At 40.3% G+C, this 18,331-nt stretch overlaps 1 protein-coding gene across 3 annotated transcripts in view; it reads left to right on the forward strand.

Annotated features, from left to right (window-relative positions):
- Positions 1 to 18,331, forward strand: part of ALPK2 (alpha kinase 2) — a 53,516-nt gene that overhangs the window by 4,402 nt on the left and 30,783 nt on the right. For all 3 annotated transcript variants that reach the window (XM_072860437.1, XM_072860438.1, XM_072860439.1), the window contains one exon: positions 9,168 to 10,877. In XM_072860437.1, coding sequence (XP_072716538.1) covers positions 9,390 to 10,877 — 1,488 coding nt within the window. In that variant the 5' untranslated portion in view covers positions 9,168 to 9,389. The remainder of the gene's footprint in view (positions 1 to 9,167; positions 10,878 to 18,331) is intronic.

Genomic DNA, 18,331 nt, shown 5'->3' on the forward strand with positions numbered 1-18,331 from the left:
ACTAAGATTTCACAAACGACTGGATGACAGGATGTGTATTATACACACGGTGCCATAGTTGGTCATTCTGGAAAGGATCTGTAAGATTATTTGAGTGATTAGGCCTATGATGTCTTTGTATCTCTGCAAACCAAGAGTCAGAGTCATAAAACCACAAGTTTTGTTAGCAGTAATATTTCATTTTAAGCTACATTTGCTATTTCAAGTTATTTGCTACGCAAGCTATTGCAGTAAATGTTATTCTTTCAGTTCCCATATACATATGCTAGGAATCGCTATGACTTTCTGTCTGTGGTATGTGGCTTTTCATGCCTAATCTTAAACAGTACAGTCATATTTATTGTCAGAAATGCATATGAAGTCCTGGTTCCCTGAGCGCTGTAGAAGTCAATTATTACATATACAAGTCTTCTTGTGGCCAGCACTTCACCCCAAACTTTCTTGTTTATGTCTATGTCTAGACTTGTGTTCCTCAGTACTGCCTCAGTACTTGATCATGCAGAGCGAGAATCTGGCCAGGCTGCAGCAGGACTCTGCTATATCCTACGTGCTTGTCTTTTCCGTCTGTGCCAAACACAGGGGAAGGGAAGAACAGTGTGTGTATGTGGCACTCATTCCAACATGATGCCAGAGCGAGGCAGGGGTGTGGATACAGACCCAGGTGGTGGGAAGTTCTGCCTAGTCCCACCTTTTAGACACTGCCCCTTTTAGAGTTTTCTTCAGATCATGTGGTTAGTGGAGATTCCTTTCTGCTTTTTCTGTTGTTTCTGTTCTGCTTTTGCTGCTTTTTCCCCCTTCAATCAATATAATGTTATAACATCCTGCTGTCCGTACCACCTAGCTTTCTGTTTGGGTCTGCATGGTATATGACCATTTCTGTTCATCATAAATAAAAGTTTTGTGGTTATTAGCATTTTGGTTTGGAGATTTTTCATGTTTATCTTAACTGAAGTCTAATTATATCCACCAGCTTTCTTTGTGGTGAAGCTACCTGTCAATATACCATCTCTAAAAAGGGATGTATGAAAATGTATATAGTATTCCCAGGCAAATGGAGAAGGAGTTATTGATAAATCCAAATTTAGGAGCATAGTCTAAGGGATAATAATTGTTTTGCAAAAGGACAAATCCAGATCCCAAAGTTTGGCCTATGGAGTGGAGGTGATACTCGGAAACTCTGCTGACATTTGGGGAATTTGTTGTCTCAGACCAAGTATCTCAGAATAAACAATGAAGCACATAAGCTGACTTTCTAAACAAGATCAGTCTGATAGAGAAGTGTTAAAAGAGTGGGTGAGCAGATTGCGTTATGCATGCATTCACAGCCTCCTCATATACACATGTGTACGCAGGAGAAAGATTGTGCTTTCTGTGTGTTCAAGTCTTTCTCCAAGCGCTCATTTAAAGTAGTGTAGTTCTGTTCTCTTATCACAGTGATGATGTTCAGCACAGCTCTCTCTTTCCTGCCTCAAAAAGCCAGCCAGACAAAAGCAAAAATCAGCGATGACAAAGAAATAAGGAACTTCCCAGTAAAGACCTTGATCCTGATATAGGAGAAGTTCCCTCTGCCCCATAGAAACAGTTTCTAGTTCATAACTATTTCCCACATCTTTTGTCAGTCCTGGTTTTAAAACATACTTCTTTTATCAGGTCTATCAGATTTAAAATAGTCTTTGCAATATGATATTTAAAGATCCCTTCCAACCCAAACCATTCTGTGATTTTATGTTAAGAGAAATAAGAACATCCAACAGATCTATAGGGGCTAATCTGCTCAAATTCCCGTGCTTTGCAGGATGGTTTTTAATCCAGAACCTGTACTGTAACTGACTTCACCATGAAGGACTTTTACCTGTTTCTGTAAAATGTGCAAATCTGAATGGCTTCTTTGAAGCCAGGAGAATTCCACAGAGGGCAGAGTTAAAATACCTGCTTTAGGACCTGGGCATAAAACCAACTTACTCAGAAGAGAAACTTTGGATCACACTGGTGCTGTAGAGTCATCTGCTGGGTTTTTTTGTTTGTTTTGGGTTTTGTTTTTGTTTTTGTTTTTCATAAGAAACTGCTGATGTTTATACTAGCAACTGGCATCTACTTTGTTATTAGAAAAATAACTGCAATTCTTGATGTTTTATTAAGTAAATATACAAAAAAGGCAGCAAACACTTTGAAACAAGTAATATGATTGCTATCAAGAGGAAACCTGTTTACTCCATTTTGTAAATTGAACTTTTGACCCAGAGATAGAGTGTATGATAAGTCATATATTTTTATTTTATATAATTATAAATGTAGTTATCTAAATATAATATAATTACACTCAGCTATACCCAAATAAATATAATTATCTAAATACTGCTTCTTCCTGGGTAATATGAGATAAATTACTGATACATTATTCATGTGCATAATTTTGTTAATTAGTATGTGTTCTTTGATAATAAAAGAATAATTTATTTGAAATGTTACAGAGCTAGGGTTGGACTCTGCAACAGTTTTGTGCACAGCTTAAATACTTTTTTATTATATACAATATAAAAGCACCTTGCCTGTGACCTTTTATTTAATGTTCATATGTTACTTAATTTTGCATTCAAGTTCATTTCATAAAATTTCAGTAGAAATCTTTCTGCAAATTGTGATACTCACCAGTTTTTTGTCTATACTGTGTGTCCTCAAGAGGATAAGAGATTTATTGAGAAGCAGTGTAGAAGTCCTCCCTTGAAAGCTGCACAGGAAGTCTCTAAGAGCACAAATATGCTCTGAACTGCAGTGCTTGCATTATTGAGTTGCTGGACTACTACTGCTGTGTCTGAGAGAGCTACTGCTTCACCTGTCATCAAGCAGTGTTCCAAAATCACATCAGGACTCAAGAAATTAATGAGCTTTGGTTTGAAAATCATGTAGCTTAAAAAAAATACATATAGATATGCCTCTTTCTATTTTTCTTTTTATTTGAGGACATTTGTTTTCATGTTTTCAAGGTTTCTTCTTTATTGTAGTGGCTGGTGGTTTAGAGATTTATTTTTCTGGAAACTGAAAATGGAGATTTTCATATTCTTACCTGATGCATAGAACCTTCAAAAATACATCCTTGGATTTTTGATTAACACAGAGAATTAATGGGGAGTAGACTGTTGGTTGTAATCCTTTTGCAGAAACAGCAGGAGGAAATATGCAATGATTCAACCACAAATTTTATATTATGCATAGGAATGGACTATAAAAAACTGTATCTGCATTGCAGATGGACTTCCACATTTGTAGGTTTGCGTGTAGAAGTTCAATGAAAGTTAATCCTTGACCAGTTAAGCAAAAGGCATCTGCCAGATTTTGTGCGGCCCCGCAAGTGTGGACAATGGCAGATAAGTTACTGAAGACATGGCCTGTGTGATCTAAGGCTATTGCAAAGACACATTATTATTTATGTAGATATCCATTTTTCTTGTGTTTTCAGTTATCCCAGAGCCAGTGTCAGCTTGGTATAAAGAAACCAAAATATTAGTTGATGGAATGATATTTCTTCATATGAAACATAGGAGGATTATCACTTCCATTCCTCCTGTGTGTTTAGCGAAGATAACCCTTTGTGTGGGCTGATGCAGGTTCTTCTTTCCCACTCCTTTGCGCTGATGTGGGTGTAAAGTGGGGCATGTGCAGAACACGTACAGCCATACAGGGGTATTTATGCACTGATGTGGAGTTTCTGACGTACCTAGACAATGCTTCGGTTGTCAAAGCATGTTTACATATATTAATTCTACGGCAGTACTATACAAGGCTTAGGCATAGATCAGGTGCCCATTGTGCCAGGCAGCATGTGAATACACAGAATGGTCCCTGGCCTGAAAAGCTGGTGCCGTAATGATAAGGAGAGAGACAATGGGGATGGGCTATGGGTATAGACTGACAGGTCCTGTGAAAGAGGAGGAGGAGCAAGTGCATCTGAAAGATAGGAATAAATCCTGCTGAATAAGGGTGTGGGCTGAGCAGGACTGTACAGAGAACAGAGGTTGCATGATGAATAGATAGTAAATAAGAGGAAAAAACTTCAGAGAGGTAGTAAAGGGAATTTTTTCCACTGACTCTAGAGGAAATGAACCCCACAGAAAGACACAAATTCCCTCCTGGGCTTGTAAAATGCATAAGGTTTCTGTAGAAATAATGTCCGTGAATGTAAAATTGCTTACACAGGAAGATTTCCCTTTGTAAAGGGATTGTAGTAGATTCCCTACTAAATCAAGTAGAAAAAAAATGTGATGCAAGAGAGGAAAATTAATGGCCCCTTTTTAAGTTTAAGCAAATTGGTGTATTTTTGTCAGTTAAAAATTTTTTTGCTGACATTAGAATTACGCCCACAGTTCCTTCTGAAATCATTATAAGTGGCTTTGGGTCCAAAACCATCTGCAAAATGGCTATTACTAAAAATTAAACTCATGTAGACATTGTTCCTTCCATATCAAAGTGTAATTTTTCAAAAATGTTTTGGTCTCAGTCGAAATAAATGATCAAATATTGAACATTTTTTATTTTAAAAATACATTTCAAATTGGGAAAAATGTTGGCATTTTAATGAAAATAAGTTTGAACAATCAAAGTTTTTATTTAGAATTTGAATTTTAGACAATTCTTTCACTACGAGTGAGTTTTTCAAAACCAGTATAGAATTATGACGAAGTATGAATTTTAAATGAAAAAGCATTTTTTCTGAAAATTTGTGAATTTGTTTTATTATATATTTTCCTTAGAGAAATGTTGAGTGATTGTTTTAGCCATTTTGATGCTTTTTCTAGCCATTCTTTTGCATGATATTATTTGAAACTGATTGTTTTCCACAAACACTTTGATTATTTCCTGCCATAAAAGCATTTTGGTGAAGCATCTACAAATGTCTTTACTGCCTGTTGCTGCCTTGTTAATCTGGCCGTTCCAGGTTTTCATCAATTCTGTATTTCTCCTAAATCGTATCCAACCACGGGTTCTCGGGTTACTGTTTTCATGCTGCTGCCAGCTTTGTTTTCCCTTATCCTTAGTTCCTGGGCATTAAGCTTAGGTAACATCGGACCCTGCTGATACGCGTGCGGTTTTCTTTGTGGCAGTGGAGCCAGACCTGAGAGATGGGTGGAGGAAGGGGAAAGGGGAAGCCAACATGTCCAGGGATAGCAAAGGGGAAATTCGAATTGTAGCTGCTCAGCAGTGGCAATTTGTGACTGAGGAATTAGTGACTGTCCTCTGTCATGGAGGAAAAAAAGGCCCAAGTGCAGAAGGGGTTAAGCTGGCTGGAAGCAGGAATGCCAGAGACCAAACTACTCCCAGTAAGGGAGTGAAGTTTCCCTTGGTGATAAGAAACAGCCACGGTACTGTCTTATAGCTGTCCCGCAATGTGAGCGCCCGGGGCCACCGTTGAGCAGCAGAGCTGGGCTGGAGGATGGACCTGTGGCCGGGCTGAGGCGCCCACGCAGCCCCTCACGGATTGGTGCTGGTGCCAGTGTACGTAAGGGATGGGCTCCTGACCATCTTTGCAGACTCCTTGTAGAACTGCTTATGGCGGTAGGGCTCTGCCCACTGCATTGCTCATTAAATACTTTTTTGTTTTATTTAAGCACAAACACGTGTTTAATTCGCCTCAAGGTGTACCATAAAAATTCCCCAACAATCGCCACTGTTCTGATCAGTAAGAGATGGAAAATATGTTTACAGGTCATTAGATAACCAAAATAGGCACCTTTCTTACCATTACTTGCTAAAACCTGGTGGTGTTAAGTTCTCCTACGTGGCTCGGCTTCACTGCCCTCCTGTCATTAGCTAGTACCTGATTCAGCAAGTAGCATCATTGGTTTCCAGAGCAAGACTTCAGACAAGCAGCCAGAACACCCTTATACATTTAAATGTTCTCTTGTCTTCTTTCCACCAAATGTTCCGAACCCAGTTTATTAGGAATTGAGCTTATTTTCAGATTACTAGTCAATAGCTGATAGTCAGTTATCATGATCTCCCATTCGTCTTTCCTCAGTGAATTTCATTATGCGTCCTCTATCACAAGTTTTCTTGAGGAGCTGAGAGGGTATTACACTAACTGTTCTCTTTCCAGTTTCTATCTAAATTCAATAATTGAAATTATGGTTTAATCTAATATATTGTATTTTATCCCCAGATTTAAAAAAAAATAATATCTCTTCATCTTGGGTGGAAACTCACCATTTATTGCGGGTTTCCTCATGGAACATTATTTAGCTTTAATTTCCATTGTTGGATCTGACAAAATGCACAGCAATCTAATCTAATTTTCCTATCGAGAAATCTGACAGCTCTTTTCCCCTCAATGTCAAAATGCAGCTGAACTAAGATGATGATAACACTATAGTACAATTGCTTCAGTAAGGAGTATTCGTGAGTCAATCTGCATTAAAAAAATATTGCCAAGGCTCTTTTCAGTTGGGAAAATTACCATGCTTTTAAAATAACTTATACCCTCCAAAAAAGAGGAGAGAGGCATCTGGTCTTTTGAAAGCAAAGATGAAAGCAGATTTGAAAGAATGCAACAGGGATCATTAGGCAAATACATATTTAAGAGGATGGGTGAATGCTGGGGGGTAATTCCATGGCACTGTAATAAAATGGATCAGGAAAAGATTAATCTCTACTGCTCCATTTTTTCTGTTAAATATTTATATTTTTTAAGTTTGGAATGGAAAGCAAAATGTGATCAGAGATCTGAAAGGCTGACGATAATGGGATCCGATGCCTTTTTTCTCCAGGCTCTTGTTGGACGCATGGTCTAGATTGTAGTTCAAAGGCCTGCATGAAGCAAGTGTAGAGTGTTGGCCCAGGGCCAGTCGACAGGTATCTGGATTATTTAAAACCACTACAATATGCACTGGTATCCTCTCAATATCGTCGTCTTGTCATCTTCAGCAGGGAAGCCCCTATTATGAGGGATTTTGAACTAGACTGCTTCTCAGGCTCAAAGGTGGTGGTCTGCGGAAGCCTGCACACTTCTGCCCTGTACCTCCTGTGTGGATAACCTGAAACCTTCTGTATGTCAGCAACACTGTATACAGCAGTGCGTGTTTCATGCTCCGAAGCATCTCTAGCCAAGCCACTGTGACCAGGCTGGCTTGTACCACTTTAAAGCTGTGTCATCTTCTGTGTCTTCTGGCAACTTCCCGGCTACACCTCTGAGCTGACAATATACCTCTGTGGCACATCAGGCTTGCTCTTCAAACCATCCTTTTCTGTTGGCCTCCACTTCCTTGTATGCTGGACCTTTGCTAATTTATTCCAAGACTAAATTGACAAAACATGTTGCCTCTCTGCTGCCTTTTCACTACCTCCTCCCGCTCCCCTTTCTCGTATCACAAATACTGAACTCTCTCCTCTCCTCTCCTTTCCTCTCCGCTCTCCTGACCTGGGTTGCCTGTTAGGAGGTGCTGAAGCCAGCAGCCTTACAGCAAGGCTGCTGCAGCTCCATGCCCACCAGTCCAACCAGTGTACGCATGTATACAACACAGATACATGTTTTATGCTGGGAGAGGGTGCTGGTCTGGTTCCCCCATCAGCTGTTGTTCCTCTGCGCTCCTTTGTGTGCACGGAGTCAAACTGTTTATCACACAACCTAACACTGTCCCTTCTTGTATCCTTCCTGTTAACCACCTTCTCTTCCTGCTTTTCTCCTCCCGGGTAACTCTGTGGAAAAGCTGCCTGTGTTAGGGTTTGCCCGAAGGAAATGGAAATATACCTAGCTACTTTGTGCTCTTTACATGAGAGGCAGATTCCAAGCAAGCCATGCAAGCCCCTTGCTATTTAGCCATTAAGCTCTAATCTAGCTCCCACATATTTTCTTACTGACTGACTTTGATCAGTGTCCGCAGTGGACCGTGGCACGAAGCTGGGTGCTGACAGGTCCGATGACTGCTCTGCTTGTGGCCCTGCAGAGAGCAGACAGAGCACTATAAAGTGCTTGAAAGGGCATCGGGAAAGGTTGCTGTGCTAGAGTGCTAGTGGCTGGTAATCTTGCAGCCAGGAGAGAGACATTAGCTAAAAAGGTCACAATAGGAGCAGCAGGGAGAAGGAAAAGGAGAATGAATAGAGGTGTCTTTAAATTGCTTCATCAGATTAGCGGGAAGGCAAGAAAGTTTTTCCTGCTGTTCTTCATGTCATACCAGTTCTGTGCATAAAAATAGGTCACCACGTTTCAGAGCTTTTAGTCTGGCGTCCCCCATGAGTTCAAATTTACTTGAAACTCAGTTCTGCTACACTGCTTTCCCTGATGAGTGGATCCCTGGATTGTGGAAGAGTCCTGCTGTGATTAGCGTGGGTACCCTGTGGTCAGGAATGACCCAGAGTGCCTCTAGTACTATACAAGAACATCTCAAGCATCTAAAATCCTAAGATTTGGGAATGCTTGGGAAACAAGGTTTTTTTACAAGAAGAGAGAGATGATTCCATATTTCTTTGGATTTAGCTAATGGAAGCCTTTTGGTGTATTTCACTTTGTTTTTATGTAAATTCTGCATTGCCACACCATTTTGCTACTGCCCAGCTGTTTGAAAGTAAGACTCAGTATGAACAGCAAATTGAAGCTAACCAGCCTCATTTCATTGTTCTCTCACCACAGAAATTACAAATATCAAGACAAAATACAATGGAATTGCTTTAAACAGAAATAGCCCTATAAAATCTAACCAGACTGACTGTTCCAGCTATTTCTACAAAGAGATTTTGGAATTTATGTCCCTATGATGCCAATTCAAGGAATAGCCTACTGTTGTGCCAATGTGACTACCAAAATAGCAGGTACTTAGTACCTGTAGAAATCATGCACATGTGAAAATTTACATTGTCTGCAGATTACTGTTTGCATTTAGAAATGTCTAAACGACATATGCTAAAGCCTGTTTTGTGCTGCTATGTGTATGTACAGGCATGCTTAAGAATTTGTTTTCCTAGCACAAATCACTCCAGACAGTTATAATGGGTTTCCATTAAGTGTCATTGCTTAGGTAGCTGGGTTATAGTTACTGCTTTAATGTTTGATCTTGATTTTAAAATAATTATTTGTATTTTTTTAAAAATGCTTGCAACTGTGCGTCAGTTGAACACCTTTTAGAAAATACGTATACCCATTTTAGAAGTAATTTTAAACTTCAGGTTTCTTTTATTTGCAGGTGCACAAAGATCTGCACTTCATTGAACAGTACCTGGAAACAGTTTGACAGCTAGAATGACCTGCTGTTCAACTTTTGTTGAACTGAAATCAGATACAAAAAACAAAACTTCCCCAGAATTTGTTGTTGACTTATATGACAATGTGGGAGACTTCAGGGTAAAATGAGCAGAACGAGAAACATTTTGCACAACACAAGAGTTATCCCTGTGAGGGTGACCCCATGTTAGATTCTAACTGTTCAAAAGTCAGTGCTTTACTGCTTGAGAAGCTCAGAAAAGCAGAAGTATTGTCCCCGTTTGAGAAATCCCACAGACACTTGCCTAACGTGGAAGACAACATGGATGTAAAAAATGTATTTAAAACCCAGGAAAATATTTCCTGCCTAAGGGATTTTTCAGAGAATGGTGATGACCTAATTCATTTTAACAGTATGGTCAGTGTCACTGCTGGAAAAGCAGAGAAATACTGCAGCAGACAGGTGCATTCCCGCCCTTCAAATGTAATCACTTATCACACAGACAACTGTTGCCTTAACACGGAAGACTCTGTATCTGGTCAGTCTCTGGCAGGTGTCCAGGCATGTGAAAAGACTGGGCTCGGTAGACCTCTAAACATGAATACCCTGTTCAGTCAGCAGGCAGATACTCCCGTAGTAAATCACAATTATTTTGTAAAAGATGATTCTGAAAATTCTGCCACTATTCTGGAGATTAATGCAGAGAAAATTCCAAGTGTAAGTGATGACTTTTCTGATGATGACCTAGAGTATTTTGAATGTTCAGATGCGCTGACAGTGCATGAAAATGAAATCTGGAAAAAGAAATTACAATTTTTATTAGAAAGCGATGATGAAGATGATTTAAAACTGAGTAAGGATTGCGATGGGTGTGCTTACTTCCTCGGTGAAATGCCTTATCTGTTCCAAGTGTCAGATAACACTACGCCTATGGATACCACCATTGGCTTCTGTGGTCATCACTCAAAATTCAAAGGAGTAAATGTAAGGAGAGACCCCTCTATGTGCAGCCAGTCACCTTTGCAGACAGAGATGACTCTCACTGTTGGACACCACCGAGATACAAGTACCAGTTTGAAAGACAAAGAAAAGTATAAAGTGCCTGTTGCATCCGCAGACAGTGAAAATGACCATCCTGGAACTGAACAAGAAAATAATGGAAGTGGCCACTCAGCTGCGGATTTCTCAACTGACAAATCAAAGAACAAGGATAACGTATGTGCCAAGGTGGACTCCTCTACTAGTGGCATAGGTGCTTCTTTGACAAATCAGGCTTCAGAGACAATGACAGAAAACATGACAGACAAGGACTTGCTGGGTGAAAGCTCATTGCTGCTAGAGGAAGGGGGAAGAAATTTGCCAGAGGAAAATGCAAGGCATGCTGTCTGTACCTTAACAGAAAGTCTAAGAAGAAACCTTTTAAAGTTGTTAAACCCTAAAGAGCTTTGCAGATATGTAAGTAATATAGGACAATCTTTCCAGACTGCAGCAGAGGTTAGGGAATCCAGTGCTCTGTTTCCCAGTCAGGAAGGTGTCATTTCAACACAAGTCCCTGAGGAGGCAGAAGGCTTGCAAATGCAGGCTGGTTTGTGTCATACAGAAGAGGCAGATAAAGACTGTCATTGGGAAAGGAAAAGGACTTGGGGCCTGTCTGAGCAAAATCAGATGCCAAACAAAAACATCTCACCCAGGGTAAGTGAAGTGTTTATCATTTAATAGAAAGAGCTGCTCTACTGATTTGAATGCTTTTTATTCCTGTTTGTCACAAAATAATGTAAAATTTAAATTACTTTGAAAGATACTATTCATGTACTTCTGAATGACAGCTACGGCTGGGAAGGAAATCTGGTTTTGAAAAAGGCCCAAATAAACCATAAGCTGTTCTAATTATAGAGTGAGACTGATAATAGTAAGAGGCACTAATGGGACTCTGGACAGCTGGATAGGGAAATCTGATATGTAGGCTATTGCACAGGTCTTATCAAAGTAACGTTTCTTTCAACCCAGAAAGTTTCTCAAATACCTATTGTGAGCAGAGAACGTTTTGATTTACTTTCTTTTCAGTTTATACTCAAAGAACAAAATTGTCATCCAGTGATGGTGCTGGAGATCTAAAACAAATCAACAGGGGTTTGCTCTGAATTCGTAACAAGGAGGGGAGTTTAATCCAGAGAGTTCATATTACGGAGGTGAATGGAGCTTTGCTTTTTAAAAATAAAACAATGAAAGAGTCAGATATTCCAGTTGAAATGTAAAAACCAGTTAAAAAAAAACAAACCCAAAGTGGGCTTTCCGTGTACTTGCATATTTTATGTCTGTTGGTAGGAAATGAACTAGGGAAATCACTAGAGTTGTACAGACTGATGATGCTCCACCACTTTTCATAAGTGGGAGAATTGGATCATACTTTTTATTTCACATAGTAAAGACTGAAGATACGTAACATATATAGATGAGTATTAAATCATGACTAATCTTATTATCACTGACTTTACTGATTTGAAGGTGCATACCTAATTGCACAGAAAAAAACATTTATGACAAATAAACACAAGCTTTTTCCAGTTCCACATGCTTTTCTTCATCTATATTATTTAAGCAAAAATGTGTCCCAGTTCTGGGCAGTAGACTGACTTTAATCTCACCACTGGGGTGTCTTAAGCAGTCAAAAATCACTGAATTCTTCTGCCTGAAAAACATCCATAGGTTTCTCTGTTTTTATGGTACATAAAATTCCAATCACGTTTTAGCAGCACATAATGTTCTTATGACAGGGAATACCCCCCTACTGAAATTAACCTACTGAGAATTTCTTGACAGTATGTATTAGCATGGTTTGCAAGAGGCATTGTTTCTTTTTTTTCCAAGCACAGTACAATAATTTAAATCCCAGAGCCCCCTTAGCAAAGAGCAGCTGTTATGTTACTGTAAGTGCCATGACCAAGTTTCAGACTGGCTGGTTAGACTCTTGCTACCTGCAGTCAGCATGTACTTCTTCTGTTTGTGTGTCCATGACCAAAACTTTACATTAGATAAAAGTTAAGTAGGAGAGAAGTATCAGTGTACACAAAAGGGCTAGAGATGAGCACAAACCAAACCCCTGGTTTTAAACATGCATGAATGAAGAGGAAATTTAGGTGTAGGTTCACAATTATGTGGTCTTGAAAATGAGCCAAACAAAAGCATCCCATCTGGAAACTACTCTTTATAGCACAAGGAAAATGTGGACAGCTTCTCACAGCTCCCATACAGTAAGCCAGAAACTCCTCAGCAATCTGCTTGTGTAACCTAAGAAAGGCAAGAAAGAATCAACCTCCTACTGCTGCACACAAGTTTATGTAAAAGTGCACCGTGGTATTGGATGGAGCCCAGCATTTGAGACAGCGCTGCCAGGAACAAGGTGAGGGACTCATAGCAAAAACCACAGCTGACTGCTTTTGAAGAGCATTGTATTTTCCCTCTCCATGTGGTGAATCAGGTCTGCTGAGAGGTGTATAGGAGCCAGAGAACGACAGCACTAATTACCCAAGGATTTACACTTCCCCTTCGTGCCAAGTTGCCTCTAACTGGAACAACCTTTGCAGTCTGTCTTGTGCAGCAACTGCTGTTCTGGGTGACTTCTCCTTCCATTAGATGGTCAAGGTGGGAGGCTCCTGACTCCTCTCATGACCTCACAGTCTAGCCCCAGGTGAAATTCTTTATTTATCTAATGCTTCAAAGCAGCTTAATTAATAATAGGTCCTACAAGCCAACTGTGCCAGCTTTATGGTACTACACACTGTACAGAGAGCCAGGAGGCTTCAAGTTTGCAGTGTGTCATTCAAGAGCTGGTCTCTGTTCAGTGTTCAGCCAGCACCCTCAGCACAAGGTCCTGGTGTCACTCCTGAATTACAGAGCCCATGTCTATGGCCTGCCGAATGCCAGTGATGTTGGTGAAGTCCTGCTGGAACTGGCAGGTCCAGGGCATGAGCGAAATACTTAACATTTACGCTGATACCCCAGGAAGAATGCCATGTGGTGTTTGTATATTTCTAGAGCATTTTTTTTCCTGCTGATTAGATCTACTGTTCATCCTGCCATTATTTCATTTCCACTCATGTCAGAACAGCCTGTTCTCATAAAATTTGAGAGATACTTGGTTTGATCTTCCTGACATAAATTTACGTCACTTCTAGATAATTTTAAATTTTATTGTACAAAAGGGAGAGAAGCAGAACTGACACAGAACTTCCAAGTAATCGGGTAATCTGGTTGTGAACAAAAAGTATTTTGTCTAGCATGTCATATCTGTGCTTTGTTAGATTCCAGGGTGGCCAAAATTGCCAGGACTGCACAGGCCAATGAAGCTGTTAATCTGTTTGGCTACTGGCCCTGTTCAATATGTTAAGATGGTAGCTATCTGCTGTTGTGTGTAATGTCCTAGAAGCTGCCGTGTGTAATGGAGAACTGTAATTTAGAGTGTTTCATTGCTGGGGCACTCTTAAGTTTAGAGGTCCCTGCTCTGCAGTTAGTACAGAAAAGCAGGTGCTAGTCATGTGTGCTGCACTCCAGCACTGTCGTGAAGGAGAGGGTGTGTGCTGGGAGGAACGTGCAGAAAGGTGCGGGAAAGGGTGGAAAGGTAAGAGGGGAGGAAGAAGTTGGGTTACGCAACAAAGGAAGAGCAAAGGGAAACTGTTTGAAAGGGTGTCAGAAGAGTTATGATGGGTTAACTCTGCCCATGAGGAGTTAGACTGAAACCCAGCAAATGGTTTCACGTAGGCCAATAAACAGCTGTTGGATGGGAGCTGGTTTAATGGCTGGCTTTGAATACAAAACGGTTGAGGACTTCTGTTCCAAAACAGTAATGAGTAAGAATCACCGTGCATGCCCAACACATCATTTTCAATCAGCTTATAGCTGTTTCATTTTTCATTCAAATGTTTTTAAAGTACATCTCTGCCTCTTGTCTCATTTGAGTGAATAGTTGCTGGAAAAAATGAAGGCTTTTTGGTTATCTGAGCTCAAAACGTAGTCAGTTATAATTTTTTATGAGACATGTATTCTTGCTCCCTGTTGGTGCAACTTGCTACCACTCAGTTCTTTTGCTGGAATTCTGAAAGAGCAGTTTGCCTAAATCTGTTTCCTATGACAGAGGAAGCTGGGATCCAAATCTCCTCCAACTCTGAATCCTAGCAGAAATTAGGTCTCTCCTTTCTCAAAGTTTTTCACTTCATTGGAAAGTTTTGCATTCTGTATAAAATACTTCAGTAGTCCTTGGGTGCAGAATAACTCTCCAACAAGTGGTTAGCATGCTTTGTTTCTGAATATTATATTCATGCTATGTGCCACAGATCCAAAAGGAGAGTTTGAGAGGCTACACCTCATCCTTTCTAATAGGCTAGAGTGGTTGGTACATTTGCTTGAAGAGGTGGTCTTGTCTCAGACTTTTGCTCTGAGTCTGGCTGAGATGAGAGCTGAACGTTCCCGGGGAATGGTCCAAGCCTGAGCAGTGCGCTAAGGGGCAGGAGCTCTGCGTCAGAGCAAACAGAGGAGTCCTAGCCTGAGTAGCTAGAGCTCGTGCAGGCTGTGATACCAGCCCTGCTTGTTCAGTAGGATCCACCCTAGGGCTGGCAGGTAACATCCCATTTTGTCACCTGTGTTATAGTTGGCTCCAGTCTTTCCTGGGAGACCCACAAAAAACCCCATCCGCTGGAAAATCCTCACAGCTTCAGAGCATGGACCCATGACAGCTGTGCATGGTTGGCCTGTTGCTCTATGTTGTTGTCAAAGGCAGAGGACTCGCTTTCTGTCCTTTGAAACACTATAGTCGTTATTTAACTTCCTCTTTTTCTGCCTCTTCAGCAGGAATAGCAGGATGCTAGCAGGACGTGCCTGTCAGTAAGCATCTGCAGGATAAAATACAGCTCATGTCTTTTGTTTCACCTATCTAAAGCAGTTGAAATAACTACAGGTGTTGAGTTATTTTAGCTAATCCAAGGCAGGTGTGCCATTTAAAGCAGAGTGTTATTTTAGGAAAGAGGAATTTGAATGGCATCGCATGAAACAGGGAAATAGAAAGAGACATTAAGCTACTGCTGGAGAACAGTGTAAACCAAAAGCAGTTGCAAACATGGTGGATTTGAGGGAGCTCTGATCCAGAGGCAGTGATATACTTATTGTCTGTATTCTAGGGATGGTTTGTTACAGTCCATTTGTACAAACAGAGGGATATAAATGTAACATGGAGACTTTATTTACAGTGGAGAATTACCTTGCTAAACTATTTCCTCTTAAACAACAGTGAGAAACCATGAGGTAAAATTAATAATCTCATTTCAGAGATTAACTTCTTGCTTTCATTAACAGAAATGGTTCAGCTGATCAGGTGAGAGATTGATGTATAAATTATCCCTACATTTTGTAGGGGAGAGAGAACCAGAATAGTCTTAACTGACGCCTACTGAGTTTATTTGCATGTGAATGTGACAATTTGTCAGTCAGTCCAGAAACAAACTTTGTCACATTGGGTGAAGATGGTCCATTTCTCATGTATGGCAAAGGGAGCAGAGAACAGCAGCTAACTCAGATTGTACTGTGAAGATTCTTGTGATGCTCTGAGGTGCCTTTAAAAAAATCAAGACATCAAGAGAGGAAATTGTAGCCCTGCTCCTGTATCATACTGCAACCTCCATTGACCTTATTATTACCTGCCATATTTAAATTTTTCCCTCTGTTATCTATATATCTTGGTCAGTGGTGTAGTTTACCCCTGATATCTTTCCCCTTGGCTTGTCTATATTGTATTCCCAAGTGCATTACTTTGCTCTTTTCCAAATCTAATTTTGTTTTATTTCCTGCTCAGATTCGTAATTTTGGGGGTTTGTCTGTATATGAGGTATGTGTGGATCACCTGTTGAGATGCAGTGGCTCCTCTGGCTTCCTTCTTTGAATGGAAACCAGAGTGAAAAAAGAACCAGCAAGAGCCCAGACCTTGTCTTGAAATGGGACTGGAATGTGGCTGCAGGGCACACTGGGTCCCAGGAACTGGGAGCACTCCCAGGCCGCCTGGAACTGTGTAACCTTCGAGTTCCTTTATGCAGTTCCAGAAGCTAGCACTTGCTGTTTTCACAAGCGTGCTGACTTTTTCTTCTTCCAGATCAGTAATGAAATTAAATTAGACAGCTTGCTCAGGTGCTATATGCCCATGCCTCATACATTGAAAACTCTCCTTAAGAATCAAGTATTTATTTAATGAAACCCTCCTAGATATGGTACTAATTGTATTTTGTTCAGGTTCTTGAACTGCCTCAATCTCCTTAGTATCCGACATCATTTGGCCTCTCTGCAGATGGTTTTATTAGATGGCCCGAACAATGACTGATGGAGGTAATTACCTAAACTTCCCTCTGAACACCAACAATAATCCTTCCCAGTCAGGCTTCCTGTGCTGTTTTTCCTGTTTCGTAAATGTGGATCTCAGAGTATCAATTTGTTGCCTTCCACAGCCTGAATTATTTTATCTTAAAAATCGTAAAACAAGCTAAAAATGAAAAGCAACCGCACTACAAGCTGCACCAGACTGAAGTTTATTTTTGTATAACCAGTAACTGCTGTCTTTGACCTTGGGTCAGTTTCAACCCAGGTGCAAGTCTGGAACCAGAGTACCTGTAGGATTGCATCCTGTTGATGCAGTTAGATATGTTGAAGCAGAGCCTATCTATACAACATTTCTTAGATGTTGTATACATCTATACATCTATACATCTATACTTCTATACAACAACGCCCCCCAAATATTTGCTATTACTTGTTAATTCAGTGTTATTTAAAGCCAGTCACTGAACAGCACACAGGTTGCCAAGCTTAAGAGCCAGTCAGATCCAGAAAGGATCTCTTTTAACTTCAGGGAAGCTGTCATTCCCACCAAAATGGAATCCACTGCAACTCATAAAAACAAGAGTGAATATGAGATACTGAGTGCAAATACCAAAGCAAGAGGTAGCGTGCAAGGCAACTAGACAACATAAATGGATCTCTCTTTATTGCCACAAGAGAGTCAATGGCCTTCAGAGCCAGAGCTTTGTTTTCAGAAAATTATATTTTTGATCTAGTCCTGGTTTAAACTTATGCATAGCGTGCATAGTAATTCAGCACTCTACGAATGTAGTATGGCAGTAAAAGCATTAAGAGAAATAGTGAAAAATGTAACGTGTTGACCACTAAGTTGGATGATATAGTGGGTTGAAGAGAAGATCTCCAGATCTGAAAATGAACCAGCCCAGCTTGGGCTGAAGGGACAGATCAGTTTTACCATAACATTGGAGGCCACAGATTGGGTGCTGTTCCTCGGTTCCTGGTGACTGAAGAGGTGACTTGAAACATTCAAGAGGTGTTTCAAGAGGTGACTTGAAGCATCCCGGGAGAAGCTTACTTCAACTGTAAAATGTTTTGCAGGTCCGTAGGTCATCAGTTTGGTCATCCGTGTCTTCTAGATCTCCACAGAGACTGGCAGATGAAAATGTTCCTGATATCAGATTGCCATGAAGAAGTAGAATCCTTTTACATTTCCTCTTCTTTTTTCCACGTTCTCCCCTATTTCCTCCAATAACTCAGAGGTGGCAAAAGTGCTCACTTACTCCCTATGGTCCTTCTTTGCTTTTCATTTAATTGTTCCTGTCAGGCTTTGGAACACAATGGGTCTTGTTAGCAGAGCAAAATAACCAAGGAAGGGTCCTCCTTACATCGTGATTTTACAGTAGATTAAAAAGGAAGCTCTGGTTTTGAAGTGGCTGTTTCCATTTTCCTTTCACATAGCTATTATGTAACTGACTGACCTGTTTATCCCTCCTTTGTTCACAGTAACCATGGCGTTATAATGAAGGTACATGGACTGTATATTTCATGTATAAGTTTAAATACAGAACTGTGATTTCATCTTTCTATTGTCACGCACCAGGCAGTCTGTTACACACGCACAAATTAAAATTGCTTGTTCTACTGCATTCACATAATAAAATCCTCTAGTTTGTTACCATTCTTTTGTCACCCCTGGAGTCGAGCAGACTGTCCAGTAATTGAAGCAATTGTTAAAATGTATGGCATTAAACCCTAGAGATCTTCTGTGAGAACAGGGAACAAAAAACCAAATCAAGATGAATAGTTCTAGG

The sequence above is a fragment of the Ciconia boyciana genome, chromosome 4 (genome assembly GCF_034638445.1).
Source record: "Ciconia boyciana chromosome 4, ASM3463844v1, whole genome shotgun sequence".
NCBI classification, from domain to species: Eukaryota; Metazoa; Chordata; class Aves; order Ciconiiformes; family Ciconiidae; genus Ciconia; species Ciconia boyciana.